The 21,290-nt window shown below is 39.2% G+C and overlaps 5 protein-coding genes across 13 annotated transcripts in view; 2 read left to right on the top strand and 3 right to left on the bottom strand.

Annotated features, from left to right (window-relative positions):
* Window positions 1–1,781, bottom strand: part of LOC136262662 (glucose-6-phosphate isomerase-like) — a 65,617-nt gene extending 63,836 nt beyond the window's left edge. The window contains exon 1 of the mRNA XM_066057024.1: window positions 1,555–1,781. Within this exon, the coding sequence (XP_065913096.1) occupies window positions 1,555–1,670 (116 nt within the window). The 5' untranslated portion in view covers window positions 1,671–1,781. The remainder of the gene's footprint in view (window positions 1–1,554) is intronic.
* Window positions 1–21,290, top strand: part of LOC136262666 (uncharacterized) — an 82,848-nt gene that overhangs the window by 15,233 nt on the left and 46,325 nt on the right. The window lies entirely within an intron of this gene.
* On the bottom strand, window positions 4,481–10,217 carry LOC136264158 (uncharacterized). Of its 6 annotated transcripts, none has more exons than XR_010704987.1 (6): window positions 10,097–10,209; window positions 7,066–7,132; window positions 6,979–7,013; window positions 6,198–6,264; window positions 6,070–6,144; window positions 4,481–4,748 (listed from the first exon to the last, which is right to left on the bottom strand). XR_010704987.1 is itself a non-coding variant. In XM_066058863.1 (6 exons), exons 4-6 carry the CDS (start codon window positions 6,330–6,332, stop codon window positions 4,653–4,655), a joined length of 306 nt encoding a protein of 101 aa, XP_065914935.1. In that variant the 5' UTR covers window positions 6,333–6,354; window positions 6,979–7,013; window positions 7,066–7,132; window positions 10,097–10,209; the 3' UTR covers window positions 4,481–4,652. The 6 variants fall into 6 exon arrangements, 4 of the variants coding, with proteins under 4 accessions (XP_065914935.1, XP_065914934.1, XP_065914933.1 ...); XM_066058863.1 differs by having other exon boundaries at window positions 6,198–6,354; XR_010704986.1 differs by lacking the exon at window positions 7,066–7,132 and having other exon boundaries at window positions 10,097–10,217.
* Window positions 10,330–13,324, top strand: LOC136262659 (NACHT, LRR and PYD domains-containing protein 3-like). 2 transcript variants are annotated; one of them, XM_066057021.1, is made up of 4 exons: window positions 10,330–10,484; window positions 10,542–10,802; window positions 10,914–10,932; window positions 10,981–13,324. In XM_066057021.1, exons 2-4 carry the CDS (start codon window positions 10,668–10,670, stop codon window positions 13,236–13,238), a joined length of 2,412 nt encoding a protein of 803 aa, XP_065913093.1. In that variant the 5' UTR covers window positions 10,330–10,484; window positions 10,542–10,667; the 3' UTR covers window positions 13,239–13,324. The 2 variants fall into 2 exon arrangements, with proteins under 2 accessions (XP_065913093.1, XP_065913092.1); XM_066057020.1 differs by having other exon boundaries at window positions 10,861–10,932.
* On the bottom strand, window positions 17,226–19,505 carry LOC136262673 (centrosomal protein of 76 kDa-like). Of its 3 annotated transcripts, none has more exons than XM_066057049.1 (6): window positions 19,428–19,505; window positions 19,272–19,384; window positions 19,114–19,218; window positions 18,948–19,070; window positions 17,859–18,085; window positions 17,226–17,804 (listed from the first exon to the last, which is right to left on the bottom strand). In XM_066057049.1, the coding sequence occupies exons 3-5, from the start codon at window positions 19,156–19,158 to the stop codon at window positions 17,861–17,863; spliced, it is 393 nt and encodes a 130-aa protein (XP_065913121.1). In that variant the 5' UTR covers window positions 19,159–19,218; window positions 19,272–19,384; window positions 19,428–19,505; the 3' UTR covers window positions 17,226–17,804; window positions 17,859–17,860. The 3 variants fall into 3 exon arrangements, with proteins under 3 accessions (XP_065913121.1, XP_065913120.1, XP_065913119.1); XM_066057048.1 differs by having other exon boundaries at window positions 17,226–17,821; window positions 17,865–18,085; XM_066057047.1 differs by having other exon boundaries at window positions 17,865–18,085.

The raw sequence follows: 21,290 nt of genomic DNA, 5'->3' as shown, positions 1-21,290 counted from the left end.
ACCCATCCCAACTTTTATGTGATGAAATGGTAGCAGTACTTAGCAACTACATACCCACATTTCAATACCACACACAGACAAGGCTTTTACATGCATGACTTATTACAACATAACTTTTTTATATATATTTATTTTCTATGATCAATATACAGCCAGGTCAATCATTGAGGGGTCGGGGAGATGTCCAGGCGAAGAGCAGGAACCACGCAAACACAAAACAGCTGAGCGCATCAAAGAAAAATCAATATGGCATTGCAAAGCACTTTCCCTGACGGGTGGCAATGCAAGAAGCCAACCTCTTAAGGACAACATCAGCAGTTGGTCCACAGCCACCAGCAGCTGAAGGACAAATGGTGAGAAACATCCCATCTCCACATCACACACCCACTGGTCATAAGCCCTTTTCTTCTGTTGTTCATTATGGCGATAACAAGTCGACAACAAGTCGACACTGGTATTGATTGATAAGATGGGGCATAGGGATTGAATACATGTACATCAAAGTAAGTAGCTGGTATGAAATACTCCAAAAACCACGAGCAGCAATATCCAAGCGAACACCATCATCTACAACAGCACTACGATAAGAAAGGTTCTCACCAGTCAAAGGCTGAAGGCCTGGTTCAACACAAACATCATGACAAATCCCCTTTAGCAAATGAGCAATAGAATCACAGATTTCATTATGACGGACAAATAAGAATCCTCCCCGAGGACAACTTAAGGCATGCTCAACAGTAAAGGAGACACCACACACAGAGGAAACCGGTAGTAGAGCTGGCATCCAGCCATATCGCAAGCACAGGGAATCACGAAAATCACGAAAATCACCCTTATGTAGATGAAATTGATGGTCTCTCAGAGGCAAAGCAGACAACCAAGTGGAGGCACCAGGCTCACGGGCAATGTCAATTGAGCAGCTTAAGGCTGAAGGTGCAGATTCTTGAAATTTATGTAGATGGTCAAGCCACTGCTGATGGTTAAGTGAGCACAGTTTAGCCTTTGCAGAGTGTTGTGAGTCCATAACCTCACGGGCGTAGCAACTGTTACGGGAAATCAGTTGGGAGACAAGAGGATTAGTGACAGCAACTGAAATTTTGAATTGGACATCACTAACCAACAGAGGATTGTCCTAACCCTCCTAAACGCAATGGAAAGGCCAGAAGAGAGTGTCCTTGATCATTAGGTGGACTACGACCAGTCAAGGCTGGTACTGTATGTAAATATGATGGATAGCTTTCTCTAAAGGGATCAGCAGTTCAGAAATATTGGGTACAGTTCAGTTCGGAAAAGATAATTCCACTTGCTGGAAAATCCATGTGTAAAAGCGCTGTATGCACAGTGAGGATGTTGAGAAGCAAAATTAGAAACAACATAACTTATAACATAACTTATATATTGTGGGGTAAATTTTAATAAATCGACTCGAATCGATTAACATATTTGAGCCTCCAAGCTGTGCAGCAATCACACACTCACTACCTAATAGCCACACTACAAAGGTTACATAGTCGGGGTCACTGCACGAGTCACTAAGCTAACCCGAAGGCTAACCTGAACTTGTCAAATCTCTCCGCGTCCTTTGTGAACAACTCTCTCATGTGCACCTTCTTCATCTCCTCGTGGTGGGCCTGTAGTGCCGTCCATTCTGCACACTTCGTGAGAGACATCGCTAATCGCACTCGTAGTTCAGAGCTGCTGAAAAGAAAGCGAGTGAACCAGAAGCGAACTTTCTGGATAAACTTGTTAGTCCGGATTCTTTCGCGTACTACTTTGCAGCAAGCGGCTGCGAAAGAATCCGTACCCTTAAAACGAAATTGTTTAAATAGGTGAGTAGTGATATGGTGTAGCTAGCTATTGTGTACGACGGCAACTTGTAAGTCCTGTGGACTAGGAAGGGGTATATATAATCTATGGAATGCAGAGTTATATTCTAACTGTTTCACTCACAAGTATCTCTAACAAGACTTATCTTTAAAAAAAAAATTTTTTTATATCGCCATAGATTATACCTATACTCGCACATAAGCAAGACCATTCGTATAATCTTTGAGAATTTGTACACCGGCCATCCTAGATCCTCCTATCTTATTTGGTTCACTTCATAACACACTGCACCCCATAACTTAATACAAACACTGAAAGATGTCATTTAACAACCACACAATGATATTTTAGAATTTGAGCAAATAGACCACGTAAACTTAAGTTTCTCATCCTCCTGTACTCAAAATAGCAGTGCAGGAGGTGGATTTTTATTACTAATTAGATAGTTTAATTAGCTAGCTAAAATGATACAAAATGCAATTTTCTTTAGACTGCTCTAGTCTAGCTGACCAATGATATAATCATTGGTCAGATGGATATTTAAAGGCTAGCACTGAAAGTTTGACAGCGACTTTGTGCTAGACTACCTAACCTAACAGACAGACTTACTACTTAACTCAGATGTGAAAATTCTGTTACTATAGTGCCAGCTGAGGTGTCAATTGTGGAGTAACATCACATGTATAATTGATTAACAAATAGACTTGCAGTTGATAAAGCCGAGTACCCTGTAAGTCAAGCAGAGTAAATTTCCTACAATAAGCTACACAATGTGATAGTTTCACCAGTCCTACCACCTTGGCTAAAAATATATTGAATGTTACAACTAGTTATACCAGTTTAGTTTTAAGTGGTTGTGGGTAGAAGACCAACTACATGGTGGCAGTGAATTCAAAGCACCTCTCAAAAAGTTTCATGTGTACATGATGTGCCCAAATCCGTTGAATTCGAAGAATTTTGGTGATACAAGAGTTCTAGTGATAGTGCACTCCACACTTTTGTTCTAATACATGGGATAGCTTCATGCCATCTGCCTCAATTAGAAGGGTGACACACTAGCTGTGGTGTTTTCAATTATGTATGTAGCCATTCAGCCCCGGTGATTAGCTATCAGTTATTAACATAATTTTGAAAAGTAGCAAAAATTAATCTTGCCACTGCTTTATGACATGGATTAGTGTTACTGATACTGTATTTCGTGTATAGCTACTGATTTATTTTGTACATGTTTCTGATACAGATCAGTGTTAGCATTACAACTGTGCTTTCCACCCAGAGAAGTACTACCTTCATTCCATAAGAATCTGATCAATGACGGAATGACATTAGTAACTCAACGTACAATGTTTATTACAATTGTACAATATTAAAATGTTATCTGCACAAAGACATTGCCTTATTAATTTTGCTGTACTACCCATTTGGAGTCAACTGTAATGAGAGATTTATATTTTTGTGTATTCTGTTATTGTGTACCTAGTGATGGTTTGGGTCATGTCTTTCCATCTCACAAATAAAATACAACAAAACTCATATCAATATATAGCTATACTGTGAAGTCCATACAGTTCTAGTGCTGCTAATTCAGAATTGATCATTCTATTAAGGTGACTGTTCTGTTAGAGTATCCCACCTCACATTTTGTCTGCTCCAAAACAGCATGAAATGATTAGTATAAGAATGGAGGGATGCATGAGGGCATTTATTAGAATAACTAACCAAGATCTCCTTGTTGTGTGCACATGTACATACCAGTAACCTGTAGTTGTGGGAACCACATGAGAAGGTGGAACTGGCCCACCCAGCCCATGATTTCCTATATGTAACCAGATTTTTATGCTATAATAAATCATAAAAGGTAGTCATTGCTTTGTTAGTTTTGGATAGAACTATTGCGTGCACTAAAATTGAAGTTTTAACAACAGGGTATACCCTCACAACTGGTCAATGGACTGTATCTACTGGCTACACAGACAGTCTTGAATTAGTTGCTACATTAAGTATGGTGGTACCTCAACAGATATTCTTCTTTCATTGTAAAGCAGTGGATCAAGTGACAGGGAAGTACAAGTGTACAAGGATGTATTTTTATCTCTATGACAAAGTTTAGCTCTTCAGCTTTGGGGAGAATGAGTGAGAAGGACCCCTTCCACTATACCCAGCCACCTCACAGAAAAGTGAGGGGAACTCACTTAATCAGAGAAATAAAATGAAAATTAATAATGACAATATATAGCTATCACTATCAGTACTGAAATACTTTACATGAGCTAGCTTCAAACTATGAGTGGATTGAGTTAGTAAAGCATGATTCAGACAGCTACTCACAAAATGCAGAGTTTGTGCTTCGATCAGCAAGGATTACAGAAACTAGTAGTACCTACACCTGGCCCAGCTGCCAAACCTGAGTTTCGGTAAGAGTAATTGATGTTGGCTTATACATTGTATATCACTGGAAGTATTTATTAACAATTATCTATCCTTTTACCTCATCAAAAATATTAGGCATAATTCGTGTATCCTACACCATATGCCTAGACCGCTAATACTATGCGCTTACAAGTTTTAATGGGTCCAAATTTTGTGGTTGTTTCATCCTTAAATTCTGTGATTATTCGGACTACTAACAGCAGCAACCTGTAGAAATGTAAAATCAAGTACTGGTCTTTAGTATGTGTTAATGTGGTACAACAAAATCATACCTGTGATACAACACACAACTAATAGAAGTGAATTTATACAAAAATTGTGAGATCGAGTTGTAATACTATAAATTGATGGGACGGACAGCACGTACATGCCATTTACATAACAGACACAATCTATCAGATTTCATAATGTCCATGGAACATGTTGTACAACTGTTGTGTCCACATGGCTTCAAGATTTGTTGTACAAGTTAGCACTAGCTGGTAGCCAACCTAATAAGAACAAAATGGCACGAACATAATAATGTCATGTTTTCATGAGATACACTAGGCTGGGCTTCAATTCAAAAATTTGTCAGTATCATAACTGATGGGTGCATGTACTCATGTTGTTCAACCAATCAACAATTAATAACAGAGCAATACCATGACAAATACATGCATGGAAGTTAAATGGCTTCCTTTTCGTGTAGCTATATTTTTAAACCTTAAACCCGCACAGGCCAGAAAACTGGCCCAAATGTACATGCTTGCACAAAGGGCTGTAACTTTCAAAGCATCCATATCCTATAACTTGCAATTTACGTCATTCTACTTGTAATGTAAAATGATACCAAGGGTTTTTCCTAGCGCTAAACAGTGAGGCCAAAACCAGCCATGTAAACGTTTTGGCAAGGAAACACGCACACCTTTTATATACATACCTTTATAAAAAAGATCCATATCTTGGTGGTGGTTACTCCTATCAACTTGCAACAAGTTCTGTTCTTTTTTCCATAAAATGTTCTATCAGGCCATATATGACTCACATGAGTAAACTGACAATCAAAATTAAAGACATGGCAGGAATTTTGCAACGCAGAGACGCAACTCATCGCTTTTATAACAAGTAAGCCACTGTAGTTACAGTGTTCACTTAACCTTCTCCAAGTAACCCAGTGAACAGACTTTTGAACATTCTGTTGTTTTAGGCTATAAGAATTTACTACCCAACCTAATGTCACCATGCGTGCCCATATTGCATAAACATGCATTCCCCTAAAGGTCTTTGCAGGATCATCCCAGAAACAAGGGTGTGCATTCAAATATATTGAGCCAGCAGAGCATCACTGTTGTGAAGAGCATGGTTGATACTGGTTGGAAACCTACAACGCACTGCTAAGTTAGTTAACCCTACAAAATTATTCAACATTGATGCAAAATACTCTTGTGCAGTGCAACTCCTCTAAGACGGATACCATTGGGGAATTTGTATTTATTGTTTGTAAAGCATAGTTAAGGGGTGTACGAGCTATTAATACTGTGCACATTCAGAAGTTTTCAAATCCAAATCGACAAATCCTCATGAAACCCCACAGGTCTAGTGTCTCTAGTGGATCTCATAAATACCGCAAAATAGCAAATACATATATACAATTTTTAAGGTACATAATTTTCACAGATCAACAAACTTTTTCACTTGTTAAAAAGTATTGAGCTAATGCTGATAATCTTTTTGAGGATGAAAGTTTTATGGACACCCAAGTAACTCCGTGAAAACTATGCCCTCAAACGTTCAGTATGTCACTTGAAAATTACTCACTACACAACTCACATTGTTACTGGAATTAAAATGACTAAGAGGAGCAGGCTGGTTGCTGTTGTCAAATGTTCTGTTGTCTTCAGTGAGCTAAAAAAATGAAGAGAAACCATCACATGTATACTATACAATCGCTGGCTTACCCTAATTACAGAATGCAGTTCAGTCCTTCTAGTACAGTGTCCCTCTTCAGTCTTGCGCCTGCTGTTGCTACCAGGAATGTTAGGAACACTATAACAGTTTAGTAGGGGTAACAGAGCAAGAAACCCAGTGATCATGTTAGTCTTGCATTTCTCTTTCCTAGCAACAACAGGTTCCTGATATTTTACCAAACTTGTAATGGAGCTAAATCACAAATGTCTGTTTACTGTCACCACTAATTAATTGGTTGGTTGAAGTGCTATTTTTGTTGAGAAAAAATCCACTTTTATTTTGTAGCCGTTTTCTCAGGGCTTAGCTCAATGTGTACATAGTACCATATTTACATGGTTAACTCCACACCTTAAATAATAGCCACACTTGAGTGGTGTCATGATTGACTTTGAAAATAAGGACTTCAACATCATGTTAAAGCATCAAGTGACGGTCAAATTCAAATAGTTGTTGCATCAATTTTTAGTACTGTAAGGATAAACGCCACAACGTTTAACCAAGTAAATACAGTATACAGGCAGTGGTAAAAAATGACAGTCTGTAACTAGTCAAAGTTCAGCAGTGTATCTGGGACTTTTTCAATACCTATAACTGTAGGGTACATCTTATAATAAACAGTAATTGTCAGTGGTTGTTGTTAATGCTACAAGTAGTGTAACATGTAGTGTACATGGTTCATGTTTGATGACAACTATCGAAACATTACTGATCAAAACTGTTGTTGATGTGTCTGTTACAAATAAAAAGACATGTTGATCTCTAGCAGCTCACCAATTTATTAGAGGTCACACACACCATCACATCATCTATAAGAGAATACAACATAACAGAGTACAGTGGAACCTCAGTTATCCGAACCTCACATATCCGGATTCTCGGTTAACCGAATTACGGAAATGACTGTTCCATTAGAGTAGTGACTGTTCTATTAGGGTAGTTGAAAATACAGATATTTAAAAAAATTGATTATGCTATTTTAATGTTATTTATACACAGTTTCAGAGATACGGACTTTTCAGACTTACGGACCACCTCTGGTCCCAAGGGGTTCGGATAACTGAGGTTCCACTGTAATAGTACATTACTATCATGAAGTGCTCGCCACAAATAATATGATAAGGAATATCACATGATCATCATGTCAACATTTCAACTGTATGTAAATGTCTTTTCTATTAATACTTACAATAATATGTAGTAGAACAGCTAAGCATTTTGATGAAATCGTTCACTTTGTGATAAAAGCACTAAATTTCATGTGGAAGTTGAGTAAGGTATAATAATTAATATGATGCCATGTCAAAATCATTACCTTAGGCTTAGGGCATGTTTTGGAACTTTTAAAGTTGGTTATAAGCCCATTTCTAACTGGTTGGGAAACCATACAAGTGTATTCAAAATCTTCATTTTTAAATTTCAGGTTCAATCAGAAAATCTTTAAAAATATAAACACTTCTAATGGAGCCAATACTTCAGTGTTAAAAGTACAGGCACGATCTCAAAAAAAAATTATAATATAATGCATATCTATGGCTTCACATACCATGACCCTTAACATGGCAAGCTAATGACCTGAATGGACACCTCCCTTGATCAGCTTTTGGATATGACAGTCCCTTGCTCATCTATGCAGATGCAAAATTTCAGTACATTGCCTACTGAACACTTTTATGGTTTCCCCAATACATTTTCTGTTTATTTTACTCTGTGTTCTTTTCTGGCAAGACTCGTAAGGTCTTAAGGCTGTTCATAGATAATATACCCTGGGGCGGGCTTTCCATTACGACGTCATAGTATGATTCCTCATAGGAAGAGGTTTCCCACTCTGTGTCTGTCATTCTACATTGTGCATGTGTGTATAGTGTGTGCGTGTGTGGGGAGAAAGAGAACAGAGGGAGCAGAACAGAGGGAGCAGAACAGAGGGAGCAGAACAGAGGGAGCATTTGGAGCTACGTCCAATATTCTACATGAGTGTGTAGTGAGTGTATAGGGGTTGAGAAGAGAGGGAAGAGAAAGAGTTATCAATGTGAATAGAATTTGCTGACAGTGTCAATTGTCCACTGCACAGTTGGTACTTTGTTATGACATGCATGTTTCGCTGTGAGTGCTCATCAGGTACCTCTAGTACCAAATAGGTACTAGACTAAGAGCTCAGAAAAAAGGAGAATTATTTTAATGGCATTTGAGGAAAATATCGGCCCTGGCGAAGGCCCGCGCCAATGCCTGTGAGTTCACACACAAAGCAAAGTATTAGCTACCTATCTGGCATGGTCATGCCTTCCCATTGAACCAGAACTGGGACACCTGTGAGCCATTCAGGTGCTATGAGTCAGCGTGGTGGGGCATTACTAGTAACCCACAGGAGGCTGTACCATGTCTCACAGGTGAAGGTGTGGGCACCCGAAGTCCCACCTGGGCCTTCACCTGCCATGAGACATGGACAGTTGAGCAGTGGCTTCTCCAGTTAACACCAGGTACCCATTAGTCTTGTATCCAGAAATTCCCCCACCCAAATACAAAAGGGAAAAAAGTGGTCTGGGTAAGAGACTAGGTTGCCATTACTGGGTGGACTGTTTTCCAGTTGACACCAGGTCACCATTAACAGCTGGGTAGACTGGAACAATGTGAGTAAAGTTCTAGCTCAAGGAAACAACAGCAATAGTAACTAGACATAACCAGTTATTGAACACCTATTGATACCAGGCTGGTTCTCTAGCCTCTTCTGGGTTAAGACAATTTGGTTGGCAGCATCATCCAAACACTTCCTAACAGATTACTTGGTATTGAAATGTCAAGAGTTGGATCAGGCTGATATGAGGTAGTAAGAACTAAAGTTGGAATAGCTGGTAGTTAGGTTATAGTGATCAGCAAACACATCAACTAGTAAACCTCAACAAGCACAGTAACCAGAATAGTAATGTATAGCTGGAAAGTTTGATGGGAGAAAACTTTGGCATATTTACCGCGGTAGGATTTTGGTGAGGAAAAATTAAGCGAATTTTGTATTACATGGATAAACGATTTGGTTTGGTGAAACACTGCTCACTGGCCAATTGTTAATCTGTCACAGGCAGTGTTGGGCAAGTTACTTTGTAAAAGTAACTAGTTACATATTACTTGCAACAGAACTATTTAGTTACAGTTACATATTACCCATAAAATAAAGTAACTGTAATAATATTACATATTATATTACTTTGTGTCCACAGCCTTAAGCTGTCACGTGTGAAACTACCACCTTATCACGTGACATGATTGCGTTGTTGGACAATGTGCAAATCTTGGTTATAAGTAAGAAGCTAGTGAATAAGCTCCATTCAGTAGGCCTCGTTACTTCGTTGTGGTTAGGCGTTACTCAGAGGATTACTAACGAGATTAGTAACTTCGTTACTTTCAGTAATAATATTAGACTCGTTACAGTAATTATATTACTTAGGTAACGTGTTACGTTTGTAAGTAAAGTATCTTGCATTATATTACTTGTTTTCATAGCGTATTTCGTTATATTACTTTGTTACCACAAAAGTAATAATATTACGTAACGCGTTACATACGCGTTACTCCCAACACTGGATACAGGGTAACCATTTAAAACATGTGTTGTAAGAAATCAATAAACACTACACATTACACTGTATAGACCACCACCACAAATTGACAACAGTGGTCAGAGAGATTCAGTACATCAAACACATTGTTTATATGTGTTAATCATGTGATACCCTCATGTGATAGTAATAATCTCCGGGACACATGCTTATTTTAATACAATGGTAGTTGTGGGAGTAATGAACATGTGGCCGTCTCAGGTAATACGCATAGGTCCTTAAAAACAGTGACCATCCACCACTGGTGCGCATTAAAAACAGAAAACTTTGTGTACACTTACAGCATTTACTCCAGCCATCAGCTGACGAACGATCACTGCAAATAATCTTAGATATAGTCCCGTCCTCGCAGAATCATTTTCCGGTGTGGCGCTTATCGATTAGAGATTCTAAGCGCCCCATCCGGCGCTTATCGATTAGAGATTATAAGCGCCCCCTCCGGCGCTTATAATCTCTAATCGATAAGCGCCACCCGGAGAAAGGGTCTGCGAGGACGAGACTAAGTAGGTTTTGCGATCAAAAGGGCGTGGCTGCAGAATAGTTTCTTTTGACATTTCAAGGAATTATTGTTAGTCAGCTTATGTAATCACATCGCAGACCATTCTTCCCTGGACCACATGGATAGAAGTGATCAAGAAGGACTAAATCAGTTCAAAACACCTAAGAATGGTAAGTATACTAATATCAGGATACTACAGTGTAGTATACCGTGTCCGCATACTACAGCAACCACTACTCCACTACTGAAGGACCTCCATAGCCTAATAACTCCCCGATATGCAGCTCATTGGAGAGTGATAGGAACGCAACTGGGTCTACCCATTGGAACACTTGACATCATAGAACAAGACAATGTGTATAGAAGTGTCCCCTGCTGTAATGATATGTGGAGCAAATGGCTTAAGATGGACCCCTCTGCTAGTTGGGAGAAGTTGTTTAAAGTTATTGAGTCACCTGCAGTGTCCAGTGATCAAGCTCCTGATAAAGGTGACTAGCTATAATTGTGTGTGTACAACATGTGTAGGTAAACAATTGTATTAACTAGCTATTGTGTTGTCTTCACTAACTATAATGACCTCCAAACCTGACATGGACAAGTCAACGGTCACTGATCAAGGTAGAGTGGACACATTATTGTGTGCTCCATTTTATGTGTTGTTGATAGGAGTCACCATATTGTCCGACAGAGTGAGACAACTTAGTATACAAACAAGGTTTTCTGTTGACGAGGACGCTTGGCCACCAAACCGACCGAAGGACTTTATACCAGTTTTACTAATTCACCATCAAGGTGAACACACTGTCGAACAAGCAGCTGCACTTCAGTTGGCTGAATCGGTCCAATTAGGTGGTGTTCATCCCAAGCATTACCCGCAAGACAGCCATCAATCACTGAGAGAAGCACTTGATAACAGTAAGACAACTAAACAACTAGTTGATATCTTAGCTCCACTACAAGAGAGTGATGATGCGCATCTTATTTTAGTCGAGGGTTTGCCTGGCATTGGTAAATCTTTGTTATTACAAGAAATTGCATACCAGTGGTCAATAGGAAAGTTGTTACAAAAGTTTAAAATAGTTTTTTTCCTCCAGTTGCGTAGTCCAGCTGTGCAGCAGGTGTCACTTGTCGCTGATCTTTTTAAGTTGGTCTGTGAAGGAGACGAAAAAGCCCCACGTATTGCCATTGCATCTAGTGACTACTTCTTTGAGAATAAAGGTGAAGGTCTTGTTTTTCTTTTCGATGGCTTTGACGAATTCCCAGAACACCTACAGAAGGATAGTTTAATTGCTAGTATACTGAAACGCAAGGTATTACCTCATTGTGGTTTGGTAGTGTCATCTCGTCCACATGCCTCAGTGGGACTCCGAGAAGATGCAACCATCAGAGTTGACATCTTGGGCTTTGCTGAAGACGAACGAAAGCTATACATTGAACAGTCTCTGAAGGAACAGCCACATGCAGTCAAAGAGCTCACCGAATATCTTGAAGGTAATCTGACTATCAACGGCCTGTGTTTCATCCCCTTCAACATGGTAATCTTGATTTACCTGTACAAAAAAAGAATTCCCCTTCCCAGCAATTCTACACAGCTCTACAATTACTTCATCTGTCTTACCATCTGTCGACATCTTGCCAAGTCTGGTCAACCTCTTGATAACACCATCACTGATCTAGCCAAACTCCCCCAGCCCTGTAATATAATAGTACAGCAGTTATCAAAACTATCGCTCGAGGGTCTCAATAACAACAAGCTAATCTTTACCTCGGAGGAGATGAGAGCAGCTTGTCCAGGCTTCGAAGCTATCGAAGGAGCTCTAAACGGCTTCGGACTGCTGCAGGCTGTTAAGCACTTCGGGCTGGCTGGGAAAACAATGACATTTAACTTTGTTCATTATTCCATTCAGGAGTTCTTGTCCGCTTACCATATCACTCAGCTTCCACCAGACGAAGAGCTGCGAGTGCTCGAAGCGAAGTTCTGGAGCGATATTCATTCCAACATGTTTGCAATGTACACCTCGCTTACCAAGGGACGGCGATCTGCTTTTAAACAATTTCTCTCTGGTGGGGACGACACAATCACCATCGCTGAAACATACTTGAAGGACCAACTGAAGTGTCTTCGACTATTTCGTTGCTTCTATGAGGCCAACGACGAAGCCTTTTACACTTCTATACAACAAGGAAAAACTTTCGATGATAAAGTAATCAATCTTGAGAAGACTAGCCTAACTGTTTATGATGTTGAGTGTGTTACACTCTTCCTTACCTGCTCACCCCACAAGGAGTGGAAGAAGCTTAACTTGAGTAGATGCCATATCCAGGATCATGGCTGTCGTGTCCTTCACCGTGATCTGATGTCATCTGACGTCAATATTAAAGAACTCTACTTGGGGACTAATGGCTTCACCAGATCTTCCTCTTCCTCCATTAGTGATCTCATCATCTACTGTAGAGTGGAAGTGTTGGATATTAGTAGTAACCACACCATCGGAGAGGACCCTGCTCTCTACAACATGTTGACCCATCCCTCCTCTAGGCTAGTGACACTGCACATGATAGGTACCAGCTTATCATCACCATCAGCCATTACCCTATTCACTGCAATATCAAAGGGTAACAAACTGAAGGAGCTCCACATTTACAACAATCTCATCACTGATGAAGCTTGTGATGTCATTGCCACTACAATGAAGAACAACACATCACTAGTCTTGCTGGGGATGAGTGGCAACAAGATCAGTGGAGAAGCTGCTCAACATCTACTACAAGCGCTCAACAATAACGACACATTAGAAGTGCTATGGCTACCCTTTGGTTACACTGAAGATGTTGAGAAGAGGATTAGATCACTACAAGAAGTAATTAACAAGAACAGAGAAAGTAGAGGATGTCAAACAAAACTGATCACTAACTGTCAGTAGCTACTTTTCTTTAGTTTTCACTTTGTACTATTTTATGACTGTAATGGCCGCAAGTGTCATTTTGTTCTGATTTTGATAAAAATTTTATTAATTAATTAAAACTATGTCAATTGGTAACGTTGAGGGGTCCATCATGAAATGTTAAGATTTGACATTATTTGAGTATCGGACAAGAATTGGGACTTGTGGAAGAGATTAGTACGGAAATGAAATCTATCGGAATATTTACAGATTTATAGAATTAAATACTATTTCGAGAAATCCATTGGAATACTGAAAACTGTTTCTAGAAAGGCATGATCGGAATATTTAGGATTTAAAGTATTTATAGAATTAAAAATTATTTCTTCAAATTTATCAGATTATCTACAGGTTTACAATATTTAAATGCTATTTCTAAAATTTGGAATGTTTACAATAATGAAAGAAATCATTGGAATTGCAAAACTAATAAAATCTGTTGGAGAGTTACAATTTAGAATTCCTAGAAATATACAAAAATTTTTCTAATGATAAATTTGAAGCTAAAATTAATTTTAGTTGTGCTGGAGCCATTGTTCAATGTAAAGCTAAAAACACTGTCAATACCTCATCCTTGACCAGACTAGCTTCCCTCAGTGACAACTACTCAGAGATGGAGTAAAGCAGTTTGGAATGGTTCAACTAGTCTATTATTAAATACAATGGCCTCCTACAACTCTGTGGACAATTTTGGAGCCAATCGGCTGGTACATAGAACCTTTACAAAATCTATACAAGAAAGCTGCCAAATGCTAAGCTTCCATTTAAACTTTGTCCCCATCTCTGTTAGTTTAGCTACTAGCTATACAGTTCACTCACTTGTTATCCTTGCTCCACTTCACAACAAGTCACAACATAACCTAACTATTAGACTACACTAGAAGCTACTACTCAACTACTATCACAACACTAGTAGCTAATGCTATACTCCTGCTATGTCAACACTACAGCTAACATTCAGGTAGCTGACAATTCTTCACTAATGTAGCAGCCAACAAGTCTAGCTCAGAGCTTGAAACAATGTTAAACTTTCTCTGTCATCAAATATATATTAAAGTCAGCTGGAGCAAAAAAAAAAAAAGAAGCCAATTGCTGTAACTTTCTTTTAAATTTCCTTAAGCTCTCTCCTCAGCTTTCTCCGCTGGCAAATGTAATTTTAAAGCCACTCACTAGCTAGCTATCTAGAAGTCAACAAAACTAGCTGGAGCAAAAAAGCCAACTGCTGTAACTTTTCTTTGAAGCTGCCTTATTAGCAGTGGAGTAGTAAATAGAATAGCATTAGAATTTTCCAAGTCTAGAAAAGGCTCACTGGAAAGTAGGCCATGTTTAAGCTAAAAACCAAATTTCAAGTCATTCTAAACTTCAAAACTTGCAAATAGCCTAGAAAGGTGAAAACAGAACTAATTGGGAGCTAGCATTTTCATTTCTCCTATTGCAGAACCGCTCCTACGAATTTTAGCAACTAAACTCTGAGCCAGACTCTTTATTCAGCTACACCTAACTAGTACTAACTCACTACACTTTAATAATACCTAACTACCTACACTCAGTACTGCTCTACGTACACTAACTATTCTAGAGCTGCAACTTTTACAAAATTTCCTAGCAACTGACAAACCAGCTGCCAGTTGACGGCGGTAATATTTACCGCTTTAAATTACCGCTACAGTGCATTTAATAGAACATTACATAGTTAAACAGCTACTTTCACTACGGGAAAATATTTTTTGCTGCTTCATGCTCAGGGGCATTAGCGACTTCAATGTAAACACTCTAATAAAACATTCAATGTTGCCTCAGGCGGAATACAAACGCTTCCCTGAGGGTATGGCCTGTCCGTTCAGTCACCAGTTTGGGTATCTGAAGTATCTCATGAGATATTTTACCAAATATTGTGGCTAGAGTTGTTCCGTTACGGTGTAGTAGCTACTTTGTTAAGCTGCAATTTATTAAAACACTCTAATAGAACGTTCATCGCTATTTCGGGTGTGGTACCAGGAAGAAAATTGCAGCAATTATATCTGTACGCATGTGTAAGTAAAACTGCTGATATAAAAGTTATTTTACACCAACAGATAGGTCAACATTGTATACCACCCTAAATTTACTGACTGTTCTATTAGAGTGTTTTGTGATATTCAACTAAAATAGCTAATTTATGCCACATACCACCCCAAACACATCACGTGCACCCATAAAAGGTGGTAGGTAATATGTTCTGTTGGTAAAAATTATATGACAGTCTTCAGAATTGCTTGTCAGCAGTAACTGTATTGAAATATGTAACATATTGGGTGACTGTTTTATTAGAGTATTTTAGGTGTGTATGGTGAACATCACCCAAACTGCGCACATGTCCTTGGGACACCTTTATAGCATCTCACATGATCTGCTTGACAGCCACACACACACTTGAGACTACATACATTGAGCATTTGCTACCCCCAGTTACTAGATAAAGTCCAAGAGATACAACAATGGAGTCAGTGAGATTTCAAACTACTAGGACAGTGTGTAAAGTGAGCCCCACCCATCCACAAACCACACCCATATTTATGGCAGCCAGTAGATTTGAGGCATTGTGTTTGTCTTTGTCCAAACTGTTGACAACAAAATTACTTTGTTTGACGTTTTCTCCACCTTCCTGCTGTCCGATTGGTCATTCTGTTCAAGTCTTTTCTCCATTTATAGAGTAATCCACAACATGCACAGTGTCACTTCTCTATGTCTCTTAAAATATTATTATACCTAAAACAATTAAGTCCCTATTAGACTGTTCAGTGTTCTGATGACATCACTGCCAACTTCTCTAGCAACCTACAAGGACCACAATGATACAGTGGAACCCATCTTAGTGAGTGACTACCTGTTTAGTAAGGCCATCTCTGTAAAATTGCCATTAGAAATTAATGTGGGCTTAGTAATCTACCTGTCCAATTATTAAGGCTAAAAATGCTGTTACCAAGGTGACCAGGCATAGTCAGAAATATTTACTAGTTGAGGTACTCATGGCTGTTCTGTCACAGTAATGTGTTGTATGACTGATCCATTAGAATCCCTAACTGACTGCTCTATTAGAGTATCTTGATTTGTAGTACTTTTATATCATTTTGGGGGGTTATTTTTTTGAAGCAACTGCCCTGGTCACCTCAATGCTTGCTAAATCGATGAAGCCACACAAGTACCTATCTTTGTTGACGGCAAACGGAAACTGACACATATGGCTTACTCTAGTGTGGTGTCCACCACCAAACTGTTACTATTAGCAACCTCAGCCAACCCGTAATAAATAAGGAATAACCATTATATTATAATTTGATGTAAAGAACTACAGCAAAAAAGCCATACAGAATGGTCTATGTGACCACAGAGCTATAGATATGACTAGTACTGTATACATGACCTGCAGTGCTATATGTCATAAAACTCTGCATGGGTGAAACACTGACTTAGCTACCAGAAGAGAAAGCTCTCAAAAGCACACACCTAACTCACTACACTTAATAATACCTAACTACCTACACTCAGTACTGCTCTACGTACACTAACTATTCTAGAGCTGCAACTTTTACAAAATTTCCTAGCAACTGACAAACCAGCTGCCAGTTGATGGCGACATTTACTGCTTTAAATTATCACTAAATACATTTGATAGAATATTAATAGTTACTGTTTGCTACCTGATAAAACATTCTATTTCTTCATGCTCAGAGGTATGGTAACCATGATGTAAAAACTCTAATAAATGTTTAGTATAGTTTTAGTTAGGGACAATAACACTACATCATGTTAGATACACTGAGAGGTGTAACCACTGACCAACCAGTTGTTTGTAACTAGTAATATCTCATATCATATTAAGTACAGTGGAACATCAGTTATACAAACACCATGGAACCAAAAGTCCGAAAAGTCTGCATCTCTGAAAATATCCCATAAAGAACACTGGTATATTATTCAACTACCCTAATAGAACAGTAATTTCCAGTTTGATTAACCAAGAATCTGGATAACAGGTTCCACTGTAGTAACTTTGTTGTGATGGAATTCTTAAATACCCTAATAGAACATTCACCATCAACTTGATCATAGTAGCTACAGGAAGTTACAACTAGTTGTAGTTACACATGAAGATTTCTCAGACTATCATCCACAACTATTGATAAAACATAACACCTATTAGAATTTTACTACAAGATGTGATTGACTGACTGTACATTAACATGTATAGTACTGTATGATTACTGACTTCTAGAGTATTTCAAGTACACACTGTAATTTAGTGACCTAAAGGTAAATAATTTGACGCTGAACACTTGTACTAGAGGTAATATAGAAACACAGTCCTATCTCAAATGTTGCAAATTTAACATGTTTATGACATTGTTATTTTAGAGTATTTTAGTGTAGTAGCTCACACTACACTGTGATACTTGACAGCAAACATCACCCAAACTGCACACATGTCCTCAGGGTATGGGTAGACCTTAACCCTCACAGCATGTCTCACATGATCCCCTCGACAACCATGCACACACTGGAGACCTACAGTAACACATCAACTTTACCCATATGATAACTAAACATGTTAGGACACACACTCACTTCAGACAAGTAGCAAACATCTTGTGGACATTTCTGTGTATGAACTGGATGGGGAAGCCTTTGAAGGTGTGTCCATGAGGCACCGCCCACTGTATAGCCTGTTGAAACTCTTCATTACCAGCTGATGTCATACCAACACATCGGTCAAGATCATAAGTAGCAAGAGCAGACGTCAACAAGTAACACAGCTCATCATCCCAATGTGTGGACAGGCCACTGTCCTGTTACCATAACAATGTCATTAATGAATTATCATTTGATACTGTATGAAGGAAAGAAGGAAAATTTAGCGAATGGCTAGCAATGCACACACCCTATTAAATTAATTAGATTACTAATCGCTGTGTCTGAAGCAAGAATCTGGAGTGCCATGCTTCTTTGGTGCCTGGAGTCAGCAATCAACTAAAAGGTAATACTATATAGACAGTAGATCTACACCCTCTGGAATAGACTAGTTGATATGGTAGCACTCACTACTTGTCACACCCGTTTCAAGATGAGGTTTGAGGATCACGGATACAGCTAGCTACCTAGTGAAGTAGTCGAGGCAGGCTTGGCTCTAGTTTGATGACTGGCCCAGTAGTCCTTGGTCAAGTAGAAAATTGTTTAGTTCAAGGCTTGGTTTGCTGTTTTCTTCACTAGCAAAATATTTGGATGGGGAAAATTTGGCAAATTTATGGTCACTCCCAAATTTTAATGGCACCAAAGTTTCCCTCCATACGGTATTGTTTAATACTCTAATTGAACAGTCATGTAATAGCATACATGTACACAAATTTATGAGTGATACATTTTTAACGATGGGTATGTATGTAATACCAACATAAATTATAGTCAGTGGCCAAACAAGGGCTACACCCCTGGTAATCACAGCCTGTGTCATGTAACTGGAGCTCAACCTGTCGTGTAGCCCAGGTGATGATAGTTGAAAGCATTCGTATTCATGACAGCCTTATAGTTAGGAAGATAAGTTTCTAGTGTATTTTAGTGAATGCAAGACAAAGATGCAAAAAATTGCCATCATAGAGTAAGTTAAATATTCACATCTTGTACAAACACAACACACACAGTTACACACATTACCATTCTATACTGACTGGTCATACTCGTCAGCTCAATCTCCACTTCATTACTACACAATACTGGATCAATGGTACCAGCACACAATGGAGGAATACTACACCAATTTACTGCTGCTACTGTAGGCTACAGGATCATACTAACAGCTCTTACTGGGGGTGGGGCTTACCGGTCTGTGGGTGTGGCTGATGGACTTAATGGCTTCCTCGCTCATGGCTTTCCACAGTGACTGGTTAGTGAGATCAATCTGGCACACCAGCAGAGAATCTGATGCCTAACATGTCCATAGTGGTAATACATACAGCATACAGGCTAGGTGACTATTACCTGACAGTTAGCATAGAATGACTGATGGTTGAAGGCACAACTGATAAGGGTGTTCTAGTTGAGGTACTGGGACCCCAGCTGGGTGATCTGGATCAACAGGTTTGTGAGGAAACCTGTCCAACATGTTTGAGTTAAAGTACACGACTACAATGTAACCTTTCTGCTGTAAGGCTTTCCCAGAAAGTAACAGAGCTATCTGGTGTATTGTCGTCACCCATGTGTGAGCCACATCCCCTGTTTTGCAGCCCACACAGACATACACATTCAAGCCAAACCCCAACAGTAGTAATGTAGGTCCTCACAATCCTGTGGAGTGAATAATATTAGTAACAAACATACACACTGCACACATTATAGGCGTGTGTGTGTGTGTGTGTATGCGTGCGTGCGTGCGTGCGTGCGTGTGTGTGTGATTGTTTGGCATAGACAGAAAACAGACGTTCCCTTTCTGTACATCGACTTCTCTCCACACTTAACTGGCCACTCACCATAATTGGTTGGGTCAGTTTAGGAAAAAGTTCCAGACTGATATCAAGCACCCCTGCTGGGATTTTAGCTGCCTCACTACCTATACCACTCAGCTCCAATGACCTAGACAGCTTATCTATTGGGTCTGATAGGATGTGCCTCCACTCTAAATAACTAGAGCCAACTAAATCAATTTCACCACTCCGACAGTTTGCTTTCGCTAGTACTAAATGTACACACTCTGTGATGGAGAGGGCATCATTTGGAGTCACCATCCTGTCATTGTCATAATCAGGATGACTAGAAGAGTGTTTGGATAGTTCTAACAAGAATCCCTCCTCAATATCTAGCTCACAGGAGCAAGGTACAGGCCGAGATTTGAATAGTTGTTGACGAAAATGAACGTGTAGTGTAAATTTGGAGTGAGTTCTTTCTGGTGTCATACAGGGATTTTACGGAATCTTGCAATAAACTTAAAAACGAAAACCAAGTTACCAAGGAAGCATTTGAATTGTCACATGATAATGTCTATTGAAAGAAGCAGGTGCTCTGCTTACTCGGATGATCTATGATGGAGGATCGTGTGGCATAAGTTGGCTTTAGGGATGGATGATAAATCCACCGCTTCCAATCTCTGCGTAGACCCTTCAACTGTGTTTAGAATCATGAAACGGTTCAATGCAAGTGGCGGTAGTGTAAGTAAGAAAGAATATCCAAAGGACTGCCGAGTGTTAAAGCTAACCAAGCCTGTGGAAGCAGTTATATTAAACATGTTGATGCATAAGCCAGGTGCGTATTTGAGGGAAGTACAGGAAGAATTAAGTCGTGTGTATGGTGTCAATGTACACCAGTCTACGTCGTGTCAGTTTTTAAAGAAGAGTGGATTTACCAGACAGAAAATGAAGATTGTAGCTGCCAGGCAAGATAAACATTTAAGGGAAACATTTGTAGTAGATGTAAGTTTGTATGATTCAAGTATGTTGGTGTTTGTGGATGAAACTGGTACAGATATGAGGGATAGTTTAAGGAAATATGGATACAGTGTCAGGGGTAAACCGATCACTTCACACAAACTTACATGTCGTGGTCAACGTGTATCAGCCATTGTAGCGATGACGACCACTGGTATTCTGGATTACAAACTTACTAAGGACACAGTAGATTCTGATGGATTCAAGGACTTCATTGAAGGTTTACTTCCGATGCTGATGAATTTCAATGGAACAAATCCAAATAACATTGTTATTATGGATAATTGTGCAATTCACCATTGTAGTGATGTTACAGGATTGTTGAGAGAAGTTGGGGTTATGGTACACTTTCTGCCACCATATTCTCCTGACTATAACCCCATAGAAGAGGCTTTCTCTAAAGTCAAGACCGTTTTGAAATGTATGGAGAGTACATTGCATAGTGGTGTTGTTGACCTAGAGACATGCATAGCTGCAGCTATTGCTTCTGTCACTCCTGATGATTGTCAACAATATGTACATCATTGCCAGATTTATGGATAACTGATTTTTTAATCATAGTTAGATAAGGAATTGTATT

This window comes from Dysidea avara, chromosome 8 (genome assembly GCF_963678975.1).
Source record: "Dysidea avara chromosome 8, odDysAvar1.4, whole genome shotgun sequence".
Classification (NCBI taxonomy): domain Eukaryota; kingdom Metazoa; phylum Porifera; class Demospongiae; order Dictyoceratida; family Dysideidae; genus Dysidea; species Dysidea avara.
The sequence above is the reverse complement of the archived record's forward strand: the minus strand, read 5'-3'. Positions and strand labels throughout refer to the sequence as shown.

What these genes read in the sequence shown, in the direction of transcription:
- LOC136264158 (XM_066058862.1), bottom strand. Translation starts at nt 6,332, where the DNA reads ATGATCACTGGGTTTCTTGCTCTGTTACCCCTACTAAACTGTTATAGT. An exon ending in AACTGCATTCTGTAATTAGG is followed by an intron (nt 6,145 to 6,197) that starts GTAAGCCAGCGA and finishes TCATTTTTTTAG; the next exon opens with CTCACTGAAGACAACAGAAC. An exon ending in ATTTTAATTCCAGTAACAAT is followed by an intron (nt 4,749 to 6,069) that starts GTGAGTTGTGTA and finishes TGTTCTTATTAG; the next exon opens with GTTGGCTACCAGCTAGTGCT.
- LOC136262659 (XM_066057020.1), top strand. Translation starts at nt 10,433, where the DNA reads ATGGATAGAAGTGATCAAGAAGGACTAAATCAGTTCAAAACACCTAAG. An exon ending in GTTCAAAACACCTAAGAATG is followed by an intron (nt 10,485 to 10,541) that starts GTAAGTATACTA and finishes CGCATACTACAG; the next exon opens with CAACCACTACTCCACTACTG. An exon ending in GTCAACGGTCACTGATCAAG is followed by an intron (nt 10,933 to 10,980) that starts GTAGAGTGGACA and finishes TGTTGTTGATAG; the next exon opens with GAGTCACCATATTGTCCGAC.
- LOC136262673 (XM_066057047.1), bottom strand. Translation starts at nt 19,158, where the DNA reads ATGAGCGAGGAAGCCATTAAGTCCATCAGCCACACCCACAGACCG. An exon ending in TCAGCCACACCCACAGACCG is followed by an intron (nt 19,071 to 19,113) that starts GTAAGCCCCACC and finishes ATGATCCTGTAG; the next exon opens with CCTACAGTAGCAGCAGTAAA. An exon ending in ATGTTTGCTACTTGTCTGAA is followed by an intron (nt 17,805 to 17,864) that starts GTGAGTGTGTGT and finishes GTGTTACTGTAG; the next exon opens with GTCTCCAGTGTGTGCATGGT.